This window comes from Pseudochaenichthys georgianus, chromosome 6 (assembly GCF_902827115.2).
Source record: "Pseudochaenichthys georgianus chromosome 6, fPseGeo1.2, whole genome shotgun sequence".
In the NCBI taxonomy this organism is placed as follows: Eukaryota; Metazoa; Chordata; class Actinopteri; order Perciformes; family Channichthyidae; genus Pseudochaenichthys; species Pseudochaenichthys georgianus.
In genome coordinates, this window is record NC_047508.1 from 31,309,949 (window position 1) to 31,337,633 (window position 27,685).

At 40.8% G+C, this 27,685-nt stretch overlaps 1 protein-coding gene across 5 annotated transcripts; it reads left to right on the plus strand.

The window, feature by feature from the left end:
• The first annotated feature begins 9,115 nt into the window (after positions 1 to 9,115).
• Positions 9,116 to 27,511, plus strand: ano5a (anoctamin 5a). Of its 5 annotated transcripts, none has more exons than XM_034084629.1 (22): positions 9,116 to 9,347; positions 12,716 to 12,783; positions 13,316 to 13,453; positions 13,757 to 13,798; positions 16,952 to 17,059; positions 18,506 to 18,574; positions 18,860 to 19,144; positions 19,338 to 19,457; positions 19,610 to 19,725; positions 19,813 to 19,947; positions 20,044 to 20,149; positions 20,287 to 20,347; positions 20,510 to 20,661; positions 20,984 to 21,064; positions 22,046 to 22,274; positions 22,420 to 22,592; positions 22,704 to 22,801; positions 23,460 to 23,590; positions 24,188 to 24,393; positions 24,491 to 24,690; positions 24,934 to 25,039; positions 25,566 to 27,511. In XM_034084629.1, the coding sequence occupies exons 1-22, from the start codon at positions 9,278 to 9,280 to the stop codon at positions 25,794 to 25,796; spliced, it is 2,925 nt and encodes a 974-aa protein (XP_033940520.1). In that variant the 5' UTR covers positions 9,116 to 9,277; the 3' UTR covers positions 25,797 to 27,511. The 5 variants fall into 5 exon arrangements, with proteins under 5 accessions (XP_033940520.1, XP_033940521.1, XP_033940522.1 ...); XM_034084630.1 differs by lacking the exon at positions 20,984 to 21,064 and adding an exon at positions 21,415 to 21,489; XM_034084631.1 differs by lacking the exon at positions 13,757 to 13,798.
• The last annotated feature ends 174 nt before the right edge of the window (positions 27,512 to 27,685 follow it).

Sequence of the window (27,685 nt, forward strand, 5' to 3'; positions counted from 1 at the left end):
AGGGGTAGATTTGGTCTTGGGGAATGATTTAGCCGGTGGCAGAGTGCTCGTTAAACCGGGGGTGAATACGGTTGCAGTCACCCGCGCAAAGTCAAAGAGTGGAGTTGACGTTAGTGATGGTGATCTGTCTGACAGTTTTACGGCTACGGAGTTGGACGGACCGATCAGGGACCCGCCATTATGGCGTGAGGGTGGGAATACAGGTACGATAAACCCCGGGGCTGTTCGGAAATCTGTCGCTGCCGGTGTGGTGGCGCGGTCCAGTGCTGAAAGTGACCCCCCTGTCACCTCGGAGGCCCCAATCGCTGCGGAGACTCTGGTGAAGGTTGAGTCTCATTTGGCACACTTGCCTGACGCGCAGCGGGCAGATGTACTGGAGCTGATCGTGAGGTGGAGCGCTCTGTGTCGTACCGCTCCGGGAGATTTGATCGACACCAGCGGGTGTATTCCACCATCGAAAAGGAGGCACTGGCTATGGTTCTGGCTTTGAACCATTTTGAGGTATACGTGGGGTCATCAAACATTCCTGTCACTATTTTCACCGATCACAACCCCCTTGTGTTTCTGCAGAGAATGCGTGACACAAATCAAAGGGTGATGCAGTGGAGTATTTTCATGCAAGCCTTCAATGTTGAGGTCAAACACATTCGTGGCAAGGATAATGTGTTGGCTGATGCATTGTCGCGCTTATAATATAGCAGTTATTGTGTGTTGTTAACCTGTCTGGTGTGTGGAATGAGTGGTGGTGAGCACGTCTGTCAACTAAGGTTGATTGTTGTGATTGTCTTGTTTTTAAAAACTCTAACTCATGGTGGGGGTGTTACGTACTCCCCCCCTTTTGTTGTCCTCTTTGTTCTCTCTGCTGTGCAGGTACACCTGGCTCCGCCTTCCCCAGGTGTTCCCAGTTGCCACTCAGCCGAGCTCGGCACAGGTGTTCCCAGTTGCCAATCAGCCGAGCATAAAAGAGGAGACTGAAGGAGAAGGAGGAGGCCGATCACTACTCCGGATGTCTCTGCTGTGTCAGAGCTCTTTTGCCTTTTTGTTGTGTTTCCTGGAGGACGTGTTAGTATTAGGTTTTCGCGGCTTTATTTCTCCCGTTAGGTTCTGTTGGATTGTGGGTAGCGGAGGAAGGCTCTGGATCCTACGGCCCGTGGTGTGGTTGGCCCAAGTCCCCTCCGTCTTTTTGTTTGTTTTACCTGTCCTCCAGTGCAGGGTTTCCGCTAGGATTTTTTCTCGCCGGTCAAATGTCCTGGTAGAATTTATTTTACCGGACACATTTGAAACTTACCGGTCATATTTCAATAATAATAAGAGTTGTGTAGCAGAGTTTCCGTTAGCAGGTAATTACCGGACTATGAGCAGATATGCTTCAGTTTAAAACTCAGTTCACGGGGCTCATTTTTATATTGCTTCAGTTTATAATCGTAACAGATCGAAAAATTCAGATTCATTTTTCAATAAATGATACAACATAATTATTACATTCAAACAAACTACTTGTAGTAGATAACGTACATTATTCAAAAGTTTACATCACATTTGAATAATAACACGGGAGAAACGGATCCTCTCTTTTCCCCTCTCCCTCCCTCTCTCTCCTGACAGCACGTCAGTTTCTCATGCAGCTCCTGCAGCTCGCTAAACAGAGGGCGGGGCTTCAGGTGATTATACAGAGCTGCGTGTCTCGGTCAGACTCAGCAGCTGATCTGATCTCTCTGCCGGCCCGTCCACACAGCGGCGTGCGCTGACGCTTGCCGGCGGGCGTGTCTGAAACTCGACCAACAACCAATCACATGAATCTCCCGCCCCTGACACACAAGCAGCGGTTTGATTGGCTAGAGCTTGTACTGGCATATGATTCGATTGGCTGACGCCTCCCCGAGGCGTCAAAAGTTGAACATTGCTCAACTTTTGCAGCGAGCTACGCCAGCTACGCTCCACGTCGCTTCCCACGATGCATTTCGGCTAAAAGTGACGTCACCCCATTCAAAGTGAATGGGGAAGCGTCAACGCACGCCGCTGTGTGGACGGGCCGTTCACTCGCGTTTATGTCCATATCGATCAGATCCAGCTCTCCTGATCGGCCTTTATAGAGAGCACCGATCAAACTATTAAGAGTGAATATCGGCCGATAATGACCGGCGGACGATCGATCAGAGCCTCCCTAATTATTACCAGACATTTTGACCGGCAGGTTTTGAATTTACCGGTTTTTAATAAATTTTACCAGCTAAAAACCGGTAATTACCGGCTAACGGAAACCCTGCTCCAGTGTAATGTGTTATGATTGTGGCAATAAATGTACGATCACAGTTTAGTGTACGTGTTGTGTATTTTTGTTTTATGTTGCGGACTGCCTCACGAGCCACTATTATTAAGTAGGGAGGCGGGTTGTAACACCAACTCCTCTCTGCACTTAATATATCTATATGATGTCAAAGGTTACATTTAGGTGCACAATGCTGTCTCTTGACTTGCAAAACTCTTTTACCAAACAAGCTAACGCTAGCTGGGTAAATATGACGCTCTTTGTATCAAAACAAAACGTACCTTCTTATATATCTACTTTTTCCACTTCGATCAACTTTGTTTCCTCCGGCTTCAATTTGCAGCACTCTTGTTAGTTCTCTCTATGTCTGGTCAGACATCAATCTGTTCCCCGTAGCGCGCCCCCTAGAGGCCTGGAGCACTTCCGGAATGTTTTTTTTTTGTATGTGTTTTGGGATTTGTACGTGCATTTGACTTTGCATATCGTTTTGGTATTTGCAGCGTTTTTTTGTTGCGTTTGTTTTCGGGGTTTGTGTGTTGTATTTAGTTTGCATCATTTCTGTAAATGCAGCGTTTTTTTGGTTGTATTTGTTTTTAGGATTTGTTTGTTTTTCGTTTCAGGATTTGCGGCTGTTTCCTGCTAATGTATGTGTTTTTGTCCATTGTTCCGCGTTTGCACCTGCCGGACACCGTAATTTACAGTCTGTGAGACCCGTTTTACATTAAAAACTGAAACAAAAGTCAAATATAACGGACATGACATCACAAAACATACACTATTAAGCTGTTTATTTACCAAACATATATTTAACATATTCACCACCCCCTACTCACTTGGTGTAGCCCTCCCGAAACCATAAGCAGGTGTTGAATCCTCGGACTCTTTTAACGGTTGCACACCCGTGTTTTGAGACAGCTAGGAGAGTAGTACAGGTAAGTGTTTGGAACATGATACGCTGTTCAATCAGTCTGTGTTCAATACATCTACATCATTACAAAAACGGACCCAACTCCATTGAAAACACCTATGTTGTTTATAAATGCCTAGATTGAGCCACAAAAAGAAATTGGCACTAATCACGTAGGCCTACCATATAATTATGTTTTACAGATGGCGCGTCCGATCCCAACACCTGGCATCTATCCACATGAGTTTAGATCGCCTGAAGACATACCACACAATAATGGTTTTTAAACGCAACACTTGCTTGTCTAATTATTCTATTAGGGCCATTATTTTTCAGTGTAAAACATGTTAAAGGGCCTTGCTGTGTGCTCAACCTAATATGCAGAGCAAAAAATTAAAGATCTATACAAACGACACAGACTCAGACCACCTCCGACAGTCCCGTTGTTGAAGCTAGTAACCCTGAGGCTACTTACTGTATATTATGATTTATTTGGTGATTATATTGTGTGTTGATATTGGGAATCTGGCAGTAACTAAAGTTATCAGACACATTTTGTAAAGTAAAAAGTAGAATATTTGAATCTTAAATGTAGTGGAGAAGTAGAAAAAAAGTAGCATACAAGTAGCCTACCCAAAATGGTTATTTTTAGTAAATGTACTTTTTTTACATAATTGTTTACATTAGAATATGTGTTACACTTCAGTAACCAAACCAACATGTAACCAAACTACTTTAATGTAAAGCTACTTCAGACTTTACTACTAGTAAAATTACTTGTAAGGTTTGCTGTTCGAATGTAGCTGTTCATTTATATATTTCTAAAACATATCACAAAATGTTTCTGCTCTAAATTATGCTTCACAGTATGAGTATTCTGTATACAATAGGGCACACTTGATTTGTTTGTGTAGTTTATGATTATGTACTCGTGCAAGTTTTGCTTTGAATGTCCTCCAAGTGATTCCCAGTACTGTCCCGTGAACCTATTTATGTTTCCCATCCCTTCTCTTTGACAGAAAAAAGAAAGACTAACATTTCAAACGGGTGGCCCTTCATGCCTTGTTATTAAAGATGAGTTTCACCATTAGTCTTGGAAACCTTGGAAAGCCGTGCACACCCAGGAAGAAACACATGTCAAGGAGGAGAGGTGATGTGAGGCTGAAGAAAAAGTGGTCAGGAAAATAAGCAGCTGTATTTCTGTACTCAGCCACACCCCACAGTGGAGGATAACATAATTACAGCAGCACAGGACTGTGTAAACCACTTGAAAAGCGACAGAGGGGGCCGCTGCAGCTAAATTTGCCTGGAGTGGAAGTACAGGGTAGAGGGGTGGTGGATGGGAGGAGCAGGGAAAAGCTGCTGATGGACCCTTTTTCCTGAACTCCTTGTTATAGAGGAAACAAACAGACGGACGAGGTGAACGACTGGGAAGATAATCCAAACACTGCGCTGCTTTAAACAATACAGAACAAAACCCTAAACTAAACATCCGAGTGATTGCTGAAAGAGTCACTCACAGCCCTTGAACACAGTCCTAGCAAACAGTGTCATATGTAAATGATGTTTACCGTGACAATTATAGCCTAAAATACTCACTGATGGTCTACTCTTCAATTAAAGCTGTCTGATATATAATGCCCTCATTTTTGTGTTAGGTCTTGGAAAGGCTTGATAGGCTAATGTAGTTGTGAAGGAGTTATTGGACTTGGTTTTCCTGTTATTATTGCTATCAGGAAATGTACAACCTAATCCTGGTCCGCCCAGTAGTAGTAGTCAGATCGCTACTCCTGCTGATTTTAAATCTAGGTCTGGGTTGGGATTCATCCACTTAAATGTGCACAGTCTTTTAACTAAACTAGATTGTGTCCGCATTTGGGCAAGCTCGACTGACGCTGATGTCATTGTTTCATCAGAGACGTGGCTAAATTAATTTATTTTGGCCTCTGACATATCCTTAAATGATTACAATGTATATCGTACCGACCAACTTAATAAAGGTGGTGGCGTTGCCATTTATGTGAAGAATAAGTAAACCACATTGGTTTCCAAATCAATTAGGAAACAACTAGAATTCTTAGCCTTAAATATCGAAGTGGTAAAGGTCATGGTGGTGTGCTGTTACAGACCCCTCTCAGCTGTCAAGGACTCCTTGTCTTAATTGGCAAAACTTTTATCTCAACTTGACTACAAGGAAATAGTGCTACTTGGAGATTTTAACTGGGACTGGTTAACTACAGTGTCAGAGGATTTAAAAAACCTTTGTATCTCTCAACAACTCAGATTGTTACTCAGATCCTACTCGCCCTAACATTAAGTGCCCAAATAAATCCTCCTTAATTGATCTAATTTTAATTAATGTTCCCTATAAATACTCATATGTGGGAGTATTTGCTAACGATTTGAGTGATCACTGTAGCCACAATTAGGGACACAAAGGTCCAAAAGGGTAAACCTCGCATTATCATTAAGAGAAACACAAAACATTTTGTGGAGCAGGGTTTTGTACATGATCTGTTTGGTTTTGATTGGGGAAAAATCGATCTGTGTGATGATGTTGAAACTGCATGGTCTTATTTTTATTTTGGTTTTATGGAAATTATTGATAGACATGCACCCCTGCGTACATTTAGAGTGAAGGGACGAGACAATCCTTGGTTTTCTGCTGAATTGTCTAGTCTCCTACATGAGAGAAACAATGCCTGGGCAAAGGCTATCAGACTCAGAGGTAGAATGGCTTTGTGTTAGGCAGCTAAGAAATAGCTTCACATCACAAATCAAAAGTGCTAAGTCTAAGTATTATCTGTCAGTTAACACAAAGAACCTGAATAATCCTAGAACATTTTGGAAAGCCATAAAATCGTTATCCACCAGTGAAATCCGTAATGAGCTACCTCCTTGCCTTACCACAGCATCTGGCACTATATCAGACAGGGCCACTATGTTAAATTGTTTTAATGAGCATTTTGTGTCCTGTGGTTCTCTATTTGATTCTGTCACTAACTCTGCTTCTGTGAACACTACAGTATGTGACTCTGAAAAACGTGGTTTGGAAACCCTTTCAGTTTTTCTCCTTTTTCTATTGAAGTCGTTCATGAAGCGTTAACAAAGTTAGATCCTAGAAAACCGGCTGGCCCGGTCAACGTAGAACCTTTCTTTTTAAAGATAGCTGCAGATGTTATTGCACCACCTCTTACTTCTCTTTTTAACCTCTCCCTCAGCACGAACACAATTCCAAAAATATGGAAGTTAGCTTATGTCCTTCCTCTACTAAAAGGTGGGGCGGCTACTTTATTAATTAATTATAGGCCCATCTCTAAATTGTCAGTTCTGGCCAAGGTTCTTGAAAGCTTAGTGAGTGAGCAGGTAAAGGTGTTTTTAAGTAACAGTGACCTACTATGTAAACATCAGTCAGGTTTCAGAAAGCAACATAGCACCATCACTGTGACAATGAAAGTGGTGAATGATATTGCTAATATCTTAGACAAAAAGCAGAGTTGTGCAGCTCTGTTTATTGATCTTTCCAAAGCTTTCGATACCGTCGATCATCAAATCCTGAAGCAGAGGCTGGCCAGTATTGGCATATCCAGCCATGCAATGGGGTGGTTTGTGAACTACCTCTCTGAAAGGTCCCCATGTGTTCATTTTGATGGGCTGTCTTCTGAGTGGTTAAACATCACTAATGGTGTACCACAAGGTTCTGTTTTAGGTCTACTTTTATTCTCCATCTATATCAACAGTTTAGGTCAAAATGTGGATGAAGCAACTTAACATTTTTATGCTGATGATACCGTGATGTATTGTGTAAGTCCGTCCATTAAGGAGGCTGTTGTTAAATTACAGGCTATTTTTTATATTATTCAGACGCAGCTCTCTGAGTTTAAGCTTCTTTTAAATGTGGATAAAACTAAGGTAATGCTATTTTCAAAAGCCAAAAAGACACCGGAGACAACTTTGGATAATGTTACTACGCAAGGAAAAGTATACTTGAATTGGTTACCTGTTATAAATACCTTGGTATCTGGCTTGATGATTGTCTCTCTTTTAAACCTCAGGCCAATAATCTGCTTAGAAAGCTATGGGTGAAGCTAGGTTTCTTTTTCAGAAACAAGTCCTGTTTCTCACTTGAGGCCAGGAAAAGTCTCTGTGACCTTTTTACCTGTGCTGGACTATGGTGATTTGATATATATATATATATATATTATAATGAATGCACCTGCCCATTACCTGATCAAGTTAGATGCCGCCTATCACAGTGCGCTGAGATTTGTTACAAACCTTAAAGCACTTACTCATCACTGTACCCTGTATGCCAGGGCAAGTCTGCCATCACTTACTGTTCGGAGACTCAGTCATTGGTACATCATTTATAAAGCCATGCTGGGTAAACTACACCTGCTCACTGATATCACAGAGAGCCGCAAGTAGCTATTGCCTAAGATCCCAGGATGTGTTTTTTTTACATGTACAAAGTGCTAGGACTTTTTTAGGCACTAACACTTTTATGTGCGCAGCTCCTCTATGAAACACTTTGCAAAACATATTGAAAATGAGCATTTTGGTTCCCCTGCATCATTTTAAAGCACAGCTGGATGAAATGATATGTGATACTCCTTGTACCTGTCTTTGTGAATACGTTTGTAAATTGTACCCCTGTCATTATGTTGTATGTGTCCTTTCTGTTTTCTGTTATGTGTAACCAATGTGCGGCACGTCTCCCTTGTAAAATAGATCGTTGATCTCAATGGGATTTTTACCTGAATAAATAAAGGCTACAAACAAACAATTGGAAACGAGTTGCAGCTGTTTTTTGTCCTGTGGAAGGTCAACATTCACTATGATGAAGTAAACGAAGCAAATGTCATGCTCCTTGAATATGTTTTGAGGTGTCAGTCTTTGTATGGGAAGTGTGTGATCACATTCAATATGCATCTCCTTACTCATCAGACTCAAGTCTGTGAAACTTTTGGATCTATTGTGGGCACACTCAGCTTTTTTTTTTGAAAATGGAAATGGGAGTCTCCTGTTAAGTACAAATGGTGAATTGAGCCAAATGTGTTGTTTAGTTAACAAGTTCTAGCTACAGTTCTAGAGCTGTTCAACAATTCTCCACTCAAGATGTGTCCTTGCGCAAAAATATGACTTATGTAATTTTATCTGACAGATGGTCTGGGGAGATTGGGCAGATAGTTCAGAAACAGGAATTTAAAATTGCTTTATTCTTCAAAAATAGAATCTTTAGCTGGTCCAAGCTGTTTTTTTCAGCAGAGGGAGTCTCAGAAACTCTCTGGATATTTTGCCAAACAAATATCATTAATGCCTAAGCAAATAAATGATCTAAGGTAAACACACGGACGGCAGTCTATGATCAAGACCCATAACACTTGTAGACTTGTCTTGTCTTTGTATTTTGGGTTGTATTCAACAGTGGTTACTGTGGCAACCTTATTTCCGAACTTTTTTTCCACTAAAAAAATTATCTCTGCAATGCCTATACTGGAAACTAAACTAAAAGAGCCGACGAAAGATTTTCTTTTTGTTGTTCTTTGTTGGTAAGTAGAATACTGAAGTTCAAACATTAACTCCCAGTTGTCTGGATTTAATGAAGTTCATGGAGGAATTCGGCCTCAAATGTATAGGCTACTAAGCTTCTGTATGCAGCTCACATTGTTAGCAATGTTGTCAGCTAGATGTTAATGTTTTCATACAGTATTTCACCTTCACCTTTCACTTAAGGTTAAATAACAACAATTATAACATGTACGTTTTTTTTGTATTCTGTTCTTTATTGAAGACAAATATATGTAGGCCTACATCAAATGTGAGGTTAATAATTTTTGTTTACCATAGAATAGATAGACTATATGTATATATGGTTAGTACACGGTCTGTTAGCCCCGCCCTCACGGACCTCCCTCCGGGCTGAAGTGATGCAGCAGGCGGCGGTCAGTGGGTGAAGAAGGGCGGCCTGTGGGGAGCAGCCTGGTGGACTAGCAGAGACTGAAGGAGCACTGCTTGGAGTTAAACCGTATTGCTCGGGATATCTTGGTGTACATGAGGACCGATAAGGACCGATCAGGACCGTACACCAGAGTCTCAACATGCACCGAATAACGGGGAGAGCGGGAGGCGACAGTCTGATTGAGATGAGCCCAACAGACTCTTTCAATGGTGAGTAAGTTAGCGGAGAGCCTCAACCAGCCTGCCGTAGTTTCGCATTCAAAATGTTGCTATTAACTAAATGTGTTATGTTTCATTAGTGTTGGTGAGATAACGTTACTGTCCTACAGCTGGGAAATCAACTAAGACTAAACTGAGGTCGGGTGTTCCCCAGTGTGTTAAAAAAAAACTTTAAATGTATTTATCAAGGACTACTAAACCAACATTGTACTAAATCTATAACCTTTTTTAACATTGCTCTATTGCATTTGACAACATAACCATAACACTTCTATTTAACAAAAAAGGTAAATAGTTAATTAGATGTAATGTAGCCTATGTCACTGGTTGGCTATTCTATGGCATGCCCTTTCTGGCATAACTCGCAAATTACAGTGTTTATGCAGTAACAACAATCTGTACCACAGAGCATTTGAAAACTATTTTAAGTTACATTTGCTCTACTATTTTAAAATGGACCCACCCTGTACATTTTCCCTTACGCCTTAACAAACTCATAGTTTATATTTATTTTTATGGACACAACAGTGACTTATAGCCAGCCAGCCAGCCTCTGACAGCTGGCCTGCTTTCTGGAAATACTTTGTCACTTACCGGCTCACATTCATCCACCAGTACAAACCCCAAACCTCTCAGTGCCTCTGGCCTAAAGGGATTTAATAACAAACTCTAAGAGGTTTGTGATTTTTAGCCTTTTATGGTGTTGGTGAATTGAGGGTGATTCACCATGGATGCTTTCCAGAAGCCCTTATCTGAAGGAGTTGATATGATAGTTTTGTTTTTCATCATGTTTATAGCAGAATCATGAACTATCATTTATGTTACATGATGCTCTGTGTTAATGGTGTGTAGTGATAAAGTGGGAGACTGTTTTTCACAATTCACACTCTCAGCTCTACAAAATAAAAATGACTGTAGTACTAGAAATCTTGATTCTTTTAGAGGTAAATAGATTAAACAATGGTGATGATAAAACGCTTTTCTCGTACATCAGAACTTAATAATTGTATGACCTAGTGCTGCTAAAATTAGTTTTCATGTTGTTAATATACACTCAAAAACGTGTAGTGTTAATGGTAAATATCCCCAGACTGCTATTATTCCCAGACAATTTAGATTCTTAATGAATACAAAATTAACATAACTATCTGAGACTCTTTTAAATGTCATTATATAGTCAATTCAACTGCACAAAGACACGAGTCAAAACACACAGACGAGAGAACATTAGATTCAGATTTACTTGGATTATACCTTGTTGTTGCACCCTTACTATAAATATGGATTACATTTATCTGGCACAGTCTTGGTGAACTGGCCTGTAGGTGTACAGTATGTGAGCACCTGAAACTTACAAATTGAAATAGAACAGACTACAGCTTCCTGTCGTAGGAAATTAGACAAAACCCACCCACTGTGTTTGTATACAAAAAATAATATCTACTGAAAGTAAGGCTGCTGAATTTCCATTTACACCTTGCTAAGTGGCATTTGTAACACTGAAAAACTACAGGTGCAAAATGGTAGACATCTACACCGATAGGAGGGGGAGTCATATCTCTCTTATTTCAATATACAAGCTGTAATTGTTGGCACTGTTTTATGATTCAGCAGGATTTGCCTTAAAGTATTTGTATAGCTGAGTTGTAAAATAACTTTCTTTGTTTAGGATATATATATATATTATTTGTAGTTTGGAATATGTTGCTGTGGTTGCTGTGGTAATAAAAGAATGAGACAGAAGCTGCCTTTTGGCATTTCCTCTGTGATCAGCTGCTCTCTCTCGAACAAAGCCTTAACTGTGGAGGCTTCTTGGTCAGGTTGGAAAATAATGTTTGCTGAGAGCTGCAATACTGAGTTCAACTGTGCACAAATATGCTCGGCTATTAGATGCATTCTCATATGTTGTAAAGGAAATACATTTTGGAACTTCTGACGGCAATCAAAATCAAATTCACAATCCTTTTTGGATCTTATGTTGTTTTAAAGACAACAAAGTATTGCATAAAACAGTAGCTGATGGGGTTTTCGTTTAAAATCTGCTGTATATTGTGCTATATAGAACGTAATGTCTTCTTTAGGTCGCTGCTTGTCCCCTGTAAGCTTTCACATCCTGTCTTAACTCAAAAAGGAAACAAAAATAGAAAAAAGTCATTTAGAGCTAAACTAATTTAAACATTTTTGGTATTCTGGTTCTAGAAAATGTCATTTATTTTAGTTTATTAACCACTAACTTTTACTTTGCTGACTTGGTGTGTAACAACGTAGAAAGGTTTCGATGTTTGTTTCAGGTCAGTGTAAGCACTTTGTCTGTGTTGAGTCCAGACTAAATATAACTTCACAGAGACCATCAATTAGGAAGGTTGCATTTCTATTTGAAACCTTGTTCTGCTTTTTTACTTTTTGGGAAATAGTGTCACAGACTGTACTTGAAGTTGTCCCTGCTTTTCCATTTCTCCTGCTATTTGTTTATGTAAATCTCTTTCTCTGAGTGAATGAAAGGCTTGCATTGCTCTCGTCAAACAATGACTGGCAGGTAACAGCAGTATTTTGTAATGATTAAAGTCATGCCTCATCACATGGGCAGCTTTAATTTGCATCACATGGATGGGGTTTCCCACACTTCTCAAAGCACTCTGTTACATTCCCTCCTAAACTAGGGGTACAAAGGGAAGTAACAAAACACAAAAACAACCGGGCGGGAGAAAAAGGTCACCACAAGCTGAGGTTTTAATTAATAAAAAAGTAAAGAGGCTCACCAGCCAATTGGCAAAACAAACTTAAGTAACTAAGAACAACTTTCTGTTAAAAGAAAGTGACTAAATAGTACAACACACACAAAGATAAACTGGAGCACATCTCCTAACAATTCACAAAAACACAGGCCTCACACAGAGACGTGCTGCACACATGCAGCCAGAGGAGAAGGAGAGGCCACTGCAGCCTTCCTCATGTCCTTTAAGGAGGCTGGGGGAGAGGCTGCACCTGGAGACAATCCGGGAGAGAGAGAGAAACACACACACACACACACGCACGCACGCACGCACGCACGCACGCACGCACGCACCCACTGCGGCACGTAACACACTCAAAGCACAGCACCATGGCAGTGTGTTTCTCCCACAGTGATCCTGTCAAGTCATGCTGTCCGGCCTATGGGATCACTGCCACAAAATGCTGCTCAAATATAGACCACAACGTCTATTAACTGAGGTGGCTGTTCATATGCCTGAAACTTCCCTTTACTGCCCCCAGCCTGCCTGGCTAAAGTTCATTTGACTTGTTATGATCATTTTACATTGGTTAAAGAATATTATAGCTTATATTAATGTAATGTTGCTTTGTTTACTATCTTGCAGATGATGTAAATGGCTACCACCTACATGTTTCATCGAACACAGGATCCCTCCAACCGGAACAATCACCGGTAATTCACCACGCTTACACTCACACAACAGACATGACTTAAAGCACCTTTTTTCCCCCTAGATTCTCCGAGACAGTTTATTTTTATACAATTTCCAAATAGCCATTTCTATACTTCCCATGTAGTTAAACATGCTCGCAAGTGACCCGAAATGTAATCACATTTTTTGGCTGATTTGAATTTATTCAAGCTATTTTTAAATATGTGAAAATGTGGTCTATTCAGCTTTACAAGACACATACATGACATATTTCTGTTTGACAGTATAATATATTCACTTCCAGTATGTCTTCTATAAAAAATTGTATTAGGAAGTACATTGTGTATTAGTAAATCACTTAATACACTCAATGACTTTCCTATTATGAATCAGTCTACTGCCCACTTGTGGTCATCCTTTCTATCTTATTAGAGCCCACTACTCGTTTTTTTCCAGTCCATTCATAACAGTTACGGTTTGCAAATGTCATGAGTGATATATAATAACCCTCATGCTCCTGTCTATTCTCCCTCTTTCACACCACACTTAAAGTCTCCTTTAACGCCTGATGTGTGTGTAGAGACCTGTGATTCTCTCAACACCAGCCTGGCCTCGCTGGCCCAGTCTGAACACAGCGACAGTCCACAGCACGAGTCTGAGACTTTAGAGCGAATCGAAGCTTTGACTGGGGTAAGACACCAGTGAAGGACACCGCTGCATGCTGCTGTGTCTGCGTGTTTGCGTCGTCTCACACCGTCTCTGAACTCAAACCTGAAACGGAGAAAGACCTGCACCCTTCTGACCCTGACTTATAACAGTTAGTCGTTTCCAGAGTGTTAACAATTGACATAATGTGTAATGCTGTGTAAATGGAATGCAAGTAGTCTGACATTTAAGGACCTCTGTAAGGTGGCTGCTACAGTTTCAGCTGTGTGTTGTTGAATTTGTTGTGCTGTTGTTGGGCTTTCCCTCACTATCTTGGTTCCTTCACAGCTGTGGAGAAAGCGGGCCCAATTCCTGAAGTTTCGTTCCAGGGTATGGCATGGTAAAACAGGCTTGTGATGTGATGCAACTTCATGCATATGTCTGGCTGCAAGCCTTTCTTTCTTTCTTGTCTTTCTCTTGTTGAATTTCTCCACTGACATTAGATGTTCAGAGAATACATTTTGGACATCAGAGCTGAAATCAATACACATGTCTTGGAAGAGGGCTGACGCTGGCTTTTAGAGAGCACTTTTGACTGCAGGGAGCAATAGAAACACGCAGCATGAGCTATGTGTTGATGTCTCATAGGAGTTCATTCAAAATGGAAAAGGCGTTTTCACTTGCTTTGTTCTCACCTTTGATAATTGTCCACTTGACTGAAGAGAAATCAACAGCCTGCTGGTGTTAAACCATAATTAGAAGGGGACACTCACACAAAGACTTGCCCATGCACCGTTTACTGTATCTGTCATTTGCCCAGCTTTTTTTGTGTGTGTGCATTTACGTGTGTTCATGTTTTTTAAGTGTATACAGTCTATACTGTAATCATGACCCTGCCCAGTGCTCAAGACAGGACTGCTCTTTGCTGTGGCTAACCATGTAACGTACTGTAGGCTTCTTCTTTTGAACACTCTAAAATGTGGTGGTATTTAAACTGTGCAGCCCATTTGAATGAATAGTGGAACAAAGACCCGCTTTATGGCAGCTAATCTTTAAGAAAAAGAACCCTGCAATAAGATACTTTATCTGCCTTCCTTTAATAACGATTTAGCTGAGACGAAGATCACATCAAGGACTTTACGAGGGGAGGCAGCTGCATAAATGTATCTATAATGAAGAATAGAAATAAAATGAGTTTAAAATGCATGCAACATTTCAAAAGGGTTGCCTCTGTGACACTCCAGGGAGGCTCACCGTTCAAGATACCATTTTGTTTTGCAAATCTAAGTATTCGATTTTTCTTTTTTAGCTATTGAGGATAATGTGTTTGTGTTTGAAACAAATCTGGAGGTTGCATTGATGGATGAACCTATAACTTAGAGATCTAGAGGCCACTAGTTACTACATGGCTGACAAATAATATCACGCGTTGTCGTTTTTTTAATTAAATATATTCTGTCTAAATAATTTAGTAAAAACACAAAGAACAGCATTGCACCTTATTTCGTAGTGTGGCCCTAAAAGAGACTTTTCCTTTTGATTGAAATAGAGAGGAGTGTCATTGGCTGAAGAGAAGATGATACATTATTATACAATTAAGCAGCTGTGATCTATTTAAAATGAAAGAGGTGACCAGTTTCAAAGAAGTTCTTTTTTAAACTCTTTTATCCCCAAAATAGAGATATCCTATAGAAACCCATCCCTGAAATCTAGTAGCATATTTATCTTACGGCATGTTCAACATTTACTCTCCTTAATTAAGATAAAAGACATACACATGTCAAAACACCCAGTAGTTAGGGTTTGGTCTCTAGCAGCTTTACTGAGCAGATGCACCGGTTCCATACAGCTGATCTGTAATTATGGAAAATGAGAGAGTTTTTACAGCTATGTCCCAGAAAGCTGCCACCCTGCCATGGTCAACATGGTCCAATCTAGTCTGGGAGGTAACTAGCGGTTAGCAGTGTGCATGATTTGGGAGAACCGCAGAAAGGTTGCACACGTACATGCATATCTTTCTACATGTTAGTACAGTATGAATCAGGGTGGTAGATTGAGCTGTAGTTTTAAAAACAGCTGTCATACTTACAGTATAACACTGATTGGGTGAGGCAAAGTACCCATTTGCACTTTGTACAGTGTTGGGAAATGGTCCAGATTGTTTAATTGATTCTTTTTGAACAGTCAGACTCGGGGAGATTATACACCAACATTCAGTTTTGTCAGAGGAAATGTCCTTATGGTATCCGTTGACCTTTCTCCCTGAAATATGTATATCATTTTAAAAATATAACCCGACGGTCAGTGTTGAGCAGTACACTTACATCGCTTCCCCTGGCGCTGTGATCTTATTACATTAGTTAGCTAGCTGGCAGCCGCCATGCTATCCTGTGCTGATGTCATCTCTAGGAGTCTCCTCTACTTCTCTCATTTTATCCCTCCTCCTCTGTCTCTCCCTCTCTCTTTCCTGGATATCTGAGCGAGTGAGGGCTTTTCCAGGGAGGGGAGTGGGACTGGATGGAGCCGGGGGAATAGAGGAGTGAGAGTGAGGGAGGTAGCGCGTTTAAGGCCGAAGCTTGCTCCCTGGAGAAAGGCAATTTTGCTCTATCAGACAGGCAGCCTTTCCGCTGGTGCATCATAACCATAAAAGGAGTGGACCATGGAGGTAGAGTGCTCTTCCTTTCCTCCCTATCCGTAAACTGCCAGCTCTATCGGAATTACAGTACAGAGCTATTTCATAGTATTTGTGATGCTAAATGTTAACAAATTCTCTCAATTGTCTGTGTAGGTAGCTACTGTAGTGATGACAGAACTACTGGCACATGGTTATTTTTAGCTTCCCGAACAGCTGAAGCAGCAAGCAAGCAGTCATGCCTTCCTTTCCTCCCTCAAAGCATTCCTGTGTAGTTCATTTCCCTTCAGCCCCGTGGCTGCTGAGACAGACACTCAGGGGCTAGCATTTACTGGCTAGCACATGTTCTGAATGTTTTTAGCCACCAATACAGGTGTTTTTAAAGACTATAGATTACAGATTATACAGAAACAATGTTGGAGTGTTAACCCAGATGTGGCTGCTGCATGTCTTTGTTGTGTGTAAATAATGTTTTTAATTAATGTGTACTCCTCTCTACATATCCTTTGCTAAGGTTATGGTAAATGAGTTGACTGATGACCTAAAATCAAAACATTTTATGTCATTTTCTGCATTCAATTCTGTGGACAAAGATATCTCTAAAAGCCTATTCTCATCTTGTTCAATACATCCTGTAAATGAGACATGAGTAAAATGAAACGCCACACAATAGCAGATGCCCTGCATTAAGAATGCTCTTTGTGATTGTGGTAAAGATTTGATAATCAGTAGTTTTGCTGATTTAGTCCAGCAGTTCTGTATGAAGTGGTTTGCTGCCTTGCTCTTTGGGTTTTGCTGCCACTGACCCATTGACTGTCTGCTGTGGTGAATGCATCCAAAGACGTGTTGAGCTGATACTGGACCTGTGTATGTGTTTTAAATGTTGTGACCTTTGTTCCTTTTCCTTATAGATTGACAAACAACAACACAGCAAAGACTCTGTGTTCTTCCGTGATGGGGTGCGCAGGATTGATTTTGTCCTGTCCTATCTTGATGATAAAGATGGCGAGAGAAAGCAGGTAAGAAAATAAACTCTATGCCATTTCTTTTTTTATATACAGTATAGTATTTCCCTAGCTTACTCTCTCCGTATGTGTTTTTAATGAATTATTATATGTTTTGCAACAAACGTTTTTTAAGATGTATTCTACTTCCAGAAGAAATGATCTTAAAGACATAATATGGCACAAAAGAGCAGCTGTTGTTATTTCCATGTTTTGACTTAAACAGTAAGAACTGTCTCTTACAAGATATCCTCAGAGTTCACAGTGTGTGTCAGCGGCATACTCCAAATACCAAAACATTGATAAAGTTAGATAAACTGTTATTTTCAGCTTGTGTCAGTAATCCTCTCACGGAATTTCCCTGAGAAGGTCACTTCTGGAGATACACTTACAGCCCCTTTTCTTGGGAAAATCAACTTTGAAGTATTCTTTTACCTTTGCTGGCCAGATTTGTTTTGTGGCTCATCTATTATTCAGCTGTGGGGTGCTGAAAGACTTGTGTGTGACTAGTGTTTGATACGGAGCTGTTAGTCTTCACAGCTCCGTGTTACCACTCTGGAATAAGGCTGTTTGTAGCGGCCGACTCACTTTCTACCCGCAGCCCTCAGTGAGTCAGCACTCAGACCTCTGGCCTCTCCAGGAACTTGCTCATTTGTTCCACTGCATGAGGAAGGGCAAATGGGAGGCCAGTTCCTGTGTGTTATCCACAGGTGGTGTTAAATGTGACCGTAAATTTCAGCTCTAACAAGGACTGTTAGCACTCAGTGACTGCTACTTTTGCAAAGATACTGAGCTAATTGACTGTGGATCCATTCAATCTTATTGCTGTTTTGTGTATCATACCATACAATGTTATCCACATACATATTCTTCACAATTGTTTAAACATGCTTATGATTTCATGTGTAAAGGTTTCCTATTATTCAGACTCTTTCCTTTCAAACATTTCTAATGTTATTTGACACTCTGTGTATTTCATTTTGTGGTTGTTGGTGTTTTGAAATGGCAGTAAATGATTGAAACAAACTTGTTACTGTTTGCAGGGCCGGTTCTAGACAATTTGATGCCCAAGGCGAGATTTTAGCTGATTTTTCTTCTTATATCCGTTAGCGCAGCTAGCACCAGATGCTAATAACAACAGCGCCGGTACCGGTGCACCCTCTCTCTCTCTCCCTCGCCTGATAAGCCAACATCCCCCATTTTCATCACTTACAGCGCCCATCGTACAGGGAAAATGAAAAGTGTAACCGGGGCGAAAAGGGTGTTACCTTGACTTAATTATGAATGTTGTTACATCAAGGCCGAAAATTAGGATGAGCACCAATGGTCAAAAATGTTTTTTCCCTCCCAGAGCTACCAGCAGAGCGCCCCCCCCAGATCTGGCGCCCTAGGCGACTGCCTATGTCGCCTATGCCAAAAACCAGCCCTGAATGTTTGAATATGCTTTGCTTTCTTTTAAAGGAGAGGAGGAAGATGTACGAAGCTAATTTAGTGAACGTCGGCCTGGAACTGGAGACCGAAGATAAATCGGTAAAAGTCCAGCTATCATTTAATGTATTTTATGTCTTTATAATATGTATATATGGTTAATCATATTTTTTTTTAAGTAAAAACAATTATCCAGTACATAAGTGTATTTTTGAAGCAGCCAAAACAAACACTGATATTTATCTTTATACTTCATAGCCAATAAACCATGCGTTTTTCATAAAGCCTGTAAAAGGCATTCTTCAAGTGTTTGTTTGTTATCACTGAAATTGTTTTAGTTTATGATCCAATATCCTTACACTCATGTCTCGCTGTCATTATATTTAGGAGTCGGACGACGGAAAGACTTATTTTGTGAAGATCCACGCTCCATGGGAAGTCTTGGCCACCTACGCAGACGTGCTGAAGATCAAGGTCCCATTCAAGGTCAACGACATCCCAGACGATGGTGACATGCCCATGAACTGGCTGTCCACCCCCTTCCGTCTGCCGGAGCACATCATGCACCCCGAGCCCGACTATTTCACTGCTCCATTCGACAAGAGCAAGTCCGACTTCTTCCTCATCGATGACAAAGCGACGTTCTTCCCCCCATCTGTCCGCAACAGGATAGTAAGGATTCTTTGACCATGAGTTTCTTATCTTGTTTGAGACTTTCAAATGAAACATCACTTACACATACAATGCAGAATGCATGCAGGCCATACATACTTTTTAAATAACTATTTAATAAACTTCTTCATAACTAAATGTTCTTATTGGCAAGCTTCAGAACATTTCTCCTTGTATTTCTCTCTCTGCCCAGGTCTACTACATCCTGTCCCGCTGTTCATACTTCAAGGATGAGTGCGGAGTTAAAGACAAGAAGGGAATCAAGAGGTTACTCAACAACTGCACCTACACTGCTGCCTTCCCGCTGCATGATGTGAGCGTCTTTTGGTGAACTTTTAGCTTTGTAGTCTTCACTCCTCCTGTTGGATGTCCACTGTACTGTGTTGCAATGCAATCATTAATAATTCCTTCAATGATGTTACTGTATGAAAAAGGTAGTGAACTGTGTCTCTTGTGTACGTACAGTCCAGATACTGGACAAAAGCTAAAGATGCTAATTGTGAAAGTGAGAGATACCATCTCCACAAACACTGGGCCAGATTCTTCTGTTTCTACAAGGAGCAGCCCCTCAATCTCATAAGGTACAAAAACAAGAAGGCATATCTGATGTGTGTTTGCTCAAAATGTGTTAAAGGAATTAAAGGAAATGTAATTTTTTCCATCAACAGGAAGTATTATGGGGAGAAGATAGGTATTTATTTTGCCTGGCTGGGCTTCTACACTGAGATGCTGTTGTTTGCTGCGATAGTGGGAACACTCTGTTTCGTCTATGGATTCCTCACCTTCGATGACAACCAGTGGAGGTGAGTTTATCAAGAATACATGCCTGTGTTGTTGGTTTTCAGATGTTGTTGCTTTATTATTAGTATTTAGTAATAATCACTCTCATTTCCCTACAGTAAAGACATATGTAGTGCTGAAATCGGAGGGAATATTGTCATGTGCCCGCTGTGTGACAAGAAATGTGGCTACTGGAAACTCAACTCAACATGCAACTCCTCATGGGTAACAAATCCTGGATTTTCTGCTTTTGTTAATCATTAATATGTTTTACTTTTGACTTTTAAAGTGGTTTGAAGCTAGATCTCAACAATTCTGTTTTTTCTTTATCTCACTATTTCTCAAACTTGTTCTCCATTCAGCAATCGCACCTGTTTGACAATGTGGGAACGGTGTTTTTTGCCATATTTATGGCGATTTGGGGTGAGTAAATATGCCTCTCTGCATTTTCCATTCTCTAACCCAGTGCACCACCTAGTGGGAGTTGATATATTGTTATTAAACACTGTTACTCACTATTTATTAAAGGGTCTATTCACCAAATCACAAAGAAACATATTTGTATCCACTTCGTATGGTCTGCAGTGACGCTGTTCCTGGAGTTCTGGAAGAGGCGGCAGGCTCGACTCGAGTACGAGTGGGATCTGGTCGACTTTGAAGAGGAGCAACAGCAGCTGCAGCTTCGGCCCGAGTACGAGACCAAGTGCACCAACCGCAAGCTGAACCGAATCACTCAGGTGTTTGAGGGCTCATGGAATACTAATATGCTTTATGATAATGTTCTAATGTACAGATCTATGGCTGTGTAACTTTCACAGGCTTCACCAGACAAGTAGATAGGATTGGACAGAATACAGGATCTGCTGTTTTTACTGGATAACTACCTTCTTAGATGGTGGCATTCAGTCATCAAAAAGATTGTGTAAAGGGAGACTCTTTTATTAAGAACACTGTGTACATTGAGTCAGGAATGCGTAGTTTATAAAGTGACAGACAGTGTTAAATAAACAGAAACAGGCTGCTGTAATGTGACTTGAACCACATCCCACCCATATTCAGGAAATGGAGTTGGTTCTTAACAGGACTCCCACAGATTTAATGGGGAAGTTGTTGCTGTGCTGGGCCACCGTGACACTCTGGGTAAGGGTGGCGCTTAACGTGGAATGCCGCATTGTTGAGAAGGAGGATTTGGTGTGGTGTAGTTGGTGTGGATAACAGACTTTTTTGGGAAGACCCATAGGCACGAATGTACCCCTGCACCGCACTACTGTTTGTCTGGTGGAACAGTATCTTGAAAGGCTAGCTTCAATAGGAGATGAAAGAATTGGACTGGGACTGAAACACCTACACACAGACGGCTGTGATTGGGTGACCAGGCTCTGCCTTGCATCGGATGCTAGTGATAGTTAAAGGAACATGGCCTTTGAGAGCTGTCTTTTCAGGATATAACACTTACTCCCGTGTCCATGCTTTGCTTGCTTATGATGTAGGAAATGGAGCCGTACTTACCAATAACAAGCAAGTGTGCACGCACGTGTCTGTCTGGAGCCACAGTCCTGTTATGGGTGAGCATTGTTTCTTTGGTAAACTTGATGAATCTAAACGCTTTTCATTCCTCCATCGCGTGTCTTTTTATCTTTCCTGTCATGCTGTTCATCAACTTCACTAATTCCATGTGACCAGGGCCACTATGTTTAAAGCTTTTTGAGAAATTAACCTGTTTTAATAATTTGGGAGCTGAGATTATTGCACTTAATCTACATTTAAAAAATATGGGGGAAATTATGTCATTCTTAAAAAGATGGACTATTTTAAACCAAATGCTTTTAACATACAGGCCCATAATATGACTGTTGTGGACTGTTGTTACTAAGAAAATTGTGAATGTGCTAATGGCAAGATAATTCCCTTCCATTGGGAATATCTGCATTAGCATGACAGTTATTCCTTCCATCTACATGTACAGTATGTAGGCAATACATCACTTTTACGTGTGCTTTATTCACATGTCCTCATTTGTGTTGGTGTCTAACGTGAATCACAACGGTACGGTGTTCTCACTGTACGGTTGTTTTTTGCCATGTAGTTGTCTTTCATGTTGTCTCTGTCTCTGTCCTGAAGATCTCATTGATCATTGCCTGCATCATTGGCGTGATAGCGTACCGTCTGGCGGTTTACGCCGCCTTCGCCAGCATCATGAAGGACAATCCCACCTCCAACCTGCAGGTGGTCGGCCCCTACATCACGCCACAGCTGGCCACCTCTGTCACAGCCTCCTGCATCAACTTTGTCATCATCATGATCCTCAACCTCATGTATGAGAGAGTGGCTGTTTGGATCACTGATATGGGTGAGGCTCAGAGCGTGAGAGTGAACCAGAGTATTGCATATCGGTGTCTTTATGTGTCCATTATGATCTTCATATTGATCCTGGAGTGTACAAATGTCTTCCTTTTTTATTATTTATTCAAAATGTATGGCTTTTACTGTGGCAGAAATTCCCAAGACCCACCTGGAGTATGAGAACAAACTGACGGTGAAGATGTTCCTCTTCCAATTTGTCAACTACTATTCCTCCTGCTTCTACGTGGCTTTCTTTAAGGGCAAATTTGTCGGCTATCCTGGAAATTATGCCTATATGTTTGGCAGCACACTGAGGAATGAAGAGGTACCGGATATAAAAAACATTACATTGTATAATATTAGCATTGGTACTTCAGCCTGGGTTTGAATTTGAGTTTGTTTCTTTCCCTTCCCTCCTCAATCTCAACCTATTCAGTGTGATCCTGGAGGCTGTTTGATTGAGTTGACCACGCAGCTGGTGATCGTGATGACGGGTAAACAGGTGTGGGGAAATATCCAGGAGGCTCTGGTCCCGTGAGTACTCCACTGAACTAACCGTCCGAAGATACAGATGGTTACATTCACTCTCTGTTTACAGGCGTCGCAGCTGCTTCACATATTTCATAGACCATGGCTGGGGACTTTTTATTTCGATATCATTGATTTTATTTTGAAATATCCTGCATCCTGGTTTGGAAAAATAGTGACATTAATGTCCTTCATGCATACTCTTAACACAAAATCAATAAGATTAGGACATTTAAAGAAAGATGGGTCATGATAGATTTGACCTTGTATCAAAAGAAAACATTTGAGTGTATATATAAAATACATTTTGATGGACAAATTCCATTCAGCTGCATCGTTTGTTGGCTCTCTCTCACATTGTTGTCCTTGCTTACTGTGACACTTGAACAGAACAGAGCCGTCATTAATTTGCAGTAACAGCTGTGCTCCTGCTGAAGAGTCTGCTGTGAAAAAGCCATTCATCAGTGACTTCATAATCATTTTCCAATTTAAACAATTACAGAAATAAACCTTAACTTTTACATATTGTTACATTTGAAACAACATTTATTTAAAAACCATTTTTATAGCTTTTATTTGTATTTCACAACAGCCTCTAACATGTTTGTTATAGGGTGAATTGTGTTGCCTTGAAATGACTTTATCGCCCCCTTGTGTCCTTCAGATGGATGATGAACTGGTGGGGCAGCAGGAAGGCACGAAACCACCCAGAGAGTCTGTACAGCCGCTGGGAGCAGGACCACGACCTGCAGGGCTTCGGACAGCTCGGCCTCTTCTACGAGTATCTGGAAATGGGTAAACATTCGATCCTTTACACACAAAGAGGGAGATTAAGAGACAGGCTTGGCTGCAGTGAAGACCGTTTATGAGAAATCCAGTGTCTGGAGACCTGACTTAGAGCGAAACCAAGACAAACATTAGTAATTACCTGTTAATATACTGCTGCCACGTAAAGGAATAAACACAAACACTGATTTTAAATGCATTTTTAACGCTGGGAGAACATTTTAATTGCCTAAAGAACCCTGAGGAACTGGTTTTAAAATATAGGTGGATAGGCAAGACAAGGCAAGTTTAGTTATATAGCACCTTTCAACACAAGGCAATTCAAGGTGCTTTACAAAAATGAAAGACATTCAGACAAAGGCATTTAAAAACAGTCATTAAAAAGAAAAGATAATAAAAGAAACATTAAAAGAAAAAATAGATAGATAGATGGATAAAGGATATATATTCTAAGATAGATCAAATAAGACACATAAACCACAGACAGATAAAGACAGTTCAATGGGTAAGATCGAAAATGATAGCTGCACTGTCCTCTGAGATTCTGCAGATGGTGGTGTTCCCTCCTCCTGTCTCTCACTATCTTCTGCCCTCTTTGTGTCCCAGTGATCCAGTTTGGTTTCATCACGCTGTTCGTCGCCTCCTTCCCCCTGGCACCCCTGTTGGCACTCGTCAACAACATCATCGAGGTGAGAGTGGATGCCTGGAAGCTCACCACTCAGTTCAGACGTCCGGTGGCAGCAAAGGCTCACAGCATCGGAGCCTGGGAGGAGATCCTCAACGGGATGGCCGTTCTCTCTGTGGTCACAAATGTGAGTGCTGGACAACATCTGTGTGCTTTGAGTCTTTTCAATATCACCAAGTGGTATCTCTAGTTTGCCTGACACGGTTTCTTTCCCTGCTTTCTAGGCGTTCATCGTGGCCTTCACCTCTGACATGATCCCTCGGCTCGTGTACATGTACGCCTACCATCCGGACGGGGGGTTGAATATGAAAGGCTACATAAGCAACAGCCTGTCTTCCTTTAATATCTCTGTCATCCCAGCCGAAAACAGGCCTGATGACGACGAGAACCCTTCCTGGTTCAACAGCTCCATCGATACCTGCAGGTGTGTGTGATTGTAATGCTCTGTGTGTGACATAAATGTGCATTGTTTCCACTTCTATGGTAATACATGTGGTGGAAGAAGTACTCGGGTTCTGTACTTGAATGAAAGTAGAAATAATATGACATAATACTAAGGTTAAAGTAATCTTTTAACTGGATTAAAAGTAGGGATTTATTACCAGCATTTAAGTATTTTGGAAGTTGTCCCCTTTCAGAGTGTTAAATATCTCTTCCTTCTCCGTAGGTACCGTGATTACCGCTACCCCTCCGGCCACGAGAAGCAGTACTCTCACACTATGCAGTTCTGGCATATTCTGGCAGCAAAGCTGGCGTTCATCATTATCATGGAGGTAATACCAGCATCACTCAATGACAACTTGAACTGAGCTACACATTCTTACCTTTTATAAAGATATTTATCTTTTTCTCATTCCAGCCAAAAGTAAGACTAATATGGGTGGGAATATCCAGAGGCCCCATGATATGATACTATCTCGACACTTGTGTTACCACACAATCTATATTGCTATTTTTACTTTTTCTTATAACATGTATTGAAATATATTGAAAGTTATTACTGTTTTTCAACTGCAAAATATGCCTTTTTGTTTTGAACCACTTCCTGCCAACTGCTGACTGACAGCTGACTTTAAAGATTTGATTAATCCCTCGTGGGGAAATTGTTTCTCTGCATTCACCTTACATTACCAATGACCTTACCTGAAAAACGTTCTGAATAAGCAATTGTTCCCCAAAAGTTTAATTAGTATTTTCAATATCAATAGTCCATTTAATCAAAGATTGATACCTAGAGCTTGTGTAAAGCGTTTGCCAGGAAATGGCGGAACTAAAACAAACCTGCTTTCTGCTCCACAGCACGTTGCGTTCCTGGTCAAGTTCTTTGTTGCCTGGATGATTCCTGATGTTCCCTCTGACGTGAGGGCTCGAGTGAAGAGAGAGCGCTACCTGGTCCAGGAGTATCTCCATAACTATGAAGTGGAGAAGCTGAAGATCCAACTCAGCCAAGACGTCCATGAAGAGTGTAACTGCTCGCCTATGATCTACCCGTGTTTACCCAAACATGAGGTGCTGTCAGAGTGTCTCTAGCCCAGAGAGCTGCTGGCTAATCCTCTGGACATGATGTAGATTACCCTGCTGGGGTATGATGATACTGACCATTACTTTGCTGTAGTGCCTGTGTGTTTTGTGCAGTACACATACACACACAAACTAAGAACATATATAAAAGCCATCCCTATTTTACTAGTCTGCTGATAGTTAAAGTGCACAGAGTGGATCGACCAAGTCTCCATGCGTGCTGAAACCCATGTATTTAAACCTCTGGCCTACACTCTCTATGTTGCAATGAAAGCGCTGATGATAATCAACATTTGCTGTAAAAAATCCCAAAACACTGTGTCTAATCCAGACAACCTACTCTTGTTTAAATATGACTATTTAAGTGCCACTATAAGTAACCAAAGACTAGGTGCCTTAATTTATGACACACTTATCATTGGTTCTATCTGCCAGTAGAATAACAGCCATTTAGAAACTGAGGGCTTGCTTGTTATGAGAATTTGAGTTTCCCCTTGTTTGTATGTGCAGCTATATGACAGTCCCAGTATCTGTAAGTCTATATTCAATTTTAGTTTATTTTTATTTTTTAAAGTTACAGCAACTCATTGTATTCACATTGAGGTAATACTTACTCAATTTTAACAAACTATTATCCTTTCTCTGGCAAATACTAGGCTAGAAACATTTAGCTTTAATCTCATAACCGCCCAGCAGTTTCTCCAGCTTCAAATCTGACATGTGTGAAGTAGCTTTCTGTGAAGAGAAATCTGTGCAGCTGTTCGTACTGTGAGTGAAGGTGGCTTTTGTCCTGCAGTGGCCAGTTGTTGAGCAGCAGCTGGTGTGTGTTGACTGTTGACGGTAAGTCCTGTGCCTGGAGATGAGGAGCGGGAAGCCCTGACCGAGTGAAGGGATCCCTTTTTGATGGGCCTCTGTTTACCAACACGTCGGAGCTAATGAAAGCTGCCCCTACCTACTGAACTATGTGTGCTCCATCACACAAAGCACGTCAGCCATCGCCCACTTCTTGTGCTTCTGTTTGTCCTCAGCTGTGTCTGTGTTGAGAAGGAAAGATACACATTCTTTTTTTTTATTTTGCACAAAGCACTTCATGAAACGTGATTACCAAGACGTGTCAGTGTCTTTGTGGTCATGATGCTACACATTCATAATCAGTGTTTTGAAGCAACAATGTGTTATACTTTGTGTTCACTAAAATGGAACAGTTGTACTGCAGGTGAAAAAGAAGTCTGAATTTGATATTTATATTGTGTAGCTTTTTTGTTTTTAAATTATATGAAGGACTTTTCATGGCTGCCTAAATGAAAACATGTGATACTTATCTGTTGTTGAAGTATTTAAATGTTAGGTAAAATAGCTGACTGCTGTGCTTCAAACTCAGGCAACGATAAATTGTTTGATCGTGATGCATGTAGATAAGATCCTGTTATGTTGGACCGTTTCCCCAGCTCATGTTCTGCGCTTAGCTAAACTATTACCTGTTGATGCCTTAACACATCTAATACCTGTGTTTTCTATTTTATTTTTATTTGATTGAATATTTCTATTCTCTAATATTTCATTTTATACTATTATCGTGCTTGGGGAAAAGGTGAATCTGTTTACTGTAAGCTTTAAGTTACAATGTTATGTTTCATTCATTTGTTTCTGTAATTTTTGTAATTGTCATGTATCCAAATATGTAAAAAGACAAATCTCCAAAATAAAGTGGCAGTTCAACTTGAGTACGTGTTGGACCAGTTTGGATCCGTCCTGCTGCCGTTTACATAACAGATGGCCGAGAGAGGACTGATAACTATTCAGTGTTTGTTCACACTGGTGGGTGTGGTTTACACCAAAATATGTTGGCATGATTGTTTCACTTGGCACACTGCAAAGCCACCGTTACAAAGACATGG

Coding starts and splice junctions, on each gene's coding strand:
- ano5a (XM_034084629.1), top strand. CDS start 9,278: ATGCACCGAATAACGGGGAGAGCGGGAGGCGACAGTCTGATTGAGATG. Junction 20,150..20,286: donor CAACATGCAACTCCTCATGG/GTAACAAATCCT, acceptor TTCTCCATTCAG/CAATCGCACCTGTTTGACAA. Junction 22,275..22,419: donor TGTTTGGATCACTGATATGG/GTGAGGCTCAGA, acceptor TTACTGTGGCAG/AAATTCCCAAGACCCACCTG.